We start from the raw sequence: 1,335 nt of genomic DNA on the forward strand, positions 1-1,335 counted from the left end.
TTTTTTTTTTCTTTTTCTGCCCCCAGTACCAGGGATTGAACTCAGGACCTTGTGCTTGCCAGGCAGGCACTTATTCCACTGAGCTATCTCCCCAGTCCCCCTTTATTTATATTTTATTTTGAGACACAGTCTTGTTAGTTAACCTAGGCTCAAGCTTATGATCCTCCTGCCTGATTCTCCCAGAGTGTTGAACTTATAAGTGCATGCCATAATTTTTACTGAAAGGAAATGAAAGGCTGTACTTGCTATAGATTGTTCCAACTGTCCTTTAGCTACAAGTGGACAAATACAAAGAAATGCTGGAGAGGCTCTGATCTGTTTAGACATGTATAAAAAGCTCATAAGCATTATTAAATGCTTATGTATAATATTTTCTATGACTTTTTTATTATACAGGGTCTACAGGGTCTCACTACGTAGATTGGACTTGTAGTGATCTGCCTGTTTTCAGCCTCCCAAGCACTGGGATTACAGGTGCATGCCACCACACCTAGTCTCAATTGATGTCTCAGCATAGCCGAGGGGCATGGCTTGTGGTGCCAGGGATCAAACACCGGCCGCTGCACTCTGCCTAAGGCGCTTTAGTCTGCTGAGTTATCTGGCCAGCCCTTATACCACTTCTTAAATGCCTTAAATTAAAAGAGAGACTGTCTCTAAAGATTTGATCTTTCTAGGATTTAAATAGACTACAAAATAGTCTGACAAGAGAGTGGGAAAGGAAAAACAAAACTTTACCTGAGTCTGTAAGATCTCAGTTCTTCCTTCTGGTAGATTTTACTGAAAAACTTTAGCAACAAAGTCCGAACTGGAAGGACAAGGCCCCTCTGCTGATATAACGTATATACTGCTTTGATGAGAGCCTCTGAAACCTCTAAAAACAAAATGGTCTTGTATGTGAACTGAAAATATTTCTTCAACTGCCCCCAAATTCCACTAAATGCATAGTACTTTTTCTTTGTTCCTACGGCAAAGCACACACTGATGATTAACATAAAAATCCTATAGGAATAGCATTTATAATCAACTCAAAGTCAAAACAATCAGAAATTACAGAATAAATTTTCTTAAGGGACAACAAACCTAAGGTAAGGATGACAAAAACTAAGATATCAGAAAGTGATGAGGATGGGAACCAAACAGGAAAGCTTTGATTTTTAATGCAAAGAATTAGTAGTAAATCACTCTAAAAACTGACAACATATAGAAACACACAGGAATACTTTGATATTTATCAGAGGAAAAAACTCTCAATTTCTAGTCAGACTAGATCAGAGGATTGTAGAAATGTTTCATCAATCTACTTCAGAGTGGATGTAGCCCGAGAAGGAATCATAA

At 38.3% G+C, this 1,335-nt stretch overlaps 1 protein-coding gene across 1 annotated transcript in view; it reads right to left on the minus strand.

Moving 5' to 3' along the window:
- The window catches only part of Tex10 (testis expressed 10), a 58,749-nt gene that overhangs the window by 27,837 nt on the left and 29,577 nt on the right, over positions 1–1,335 (minus strand). The window contains exon 6 of the mRNA XM_004645243.2: positions 736–999. Within this exon, the coding sequence (XP_004645300.1) occupies positions 736–999 (264 nt within the window). The remainder of the gene's footprint in view (positions 1–735; positions 1,000–1,335) is intronic.

The sequence above is a fragment of the Octodon degus genome, unplaced genomic scaffold, assembly GCF_000260255.1.
Source record: "Octodon degus isolate 3935 unplaced genomic scaffold, OctDeg1.0 scaffold00221, whole genome shotgun sequence".
Lineage (NCBI taxonomy): Eukaryota > Metazoa > Chordata > Mammalia > Rodentia > Octodontidae > Octodon > Octodon degus.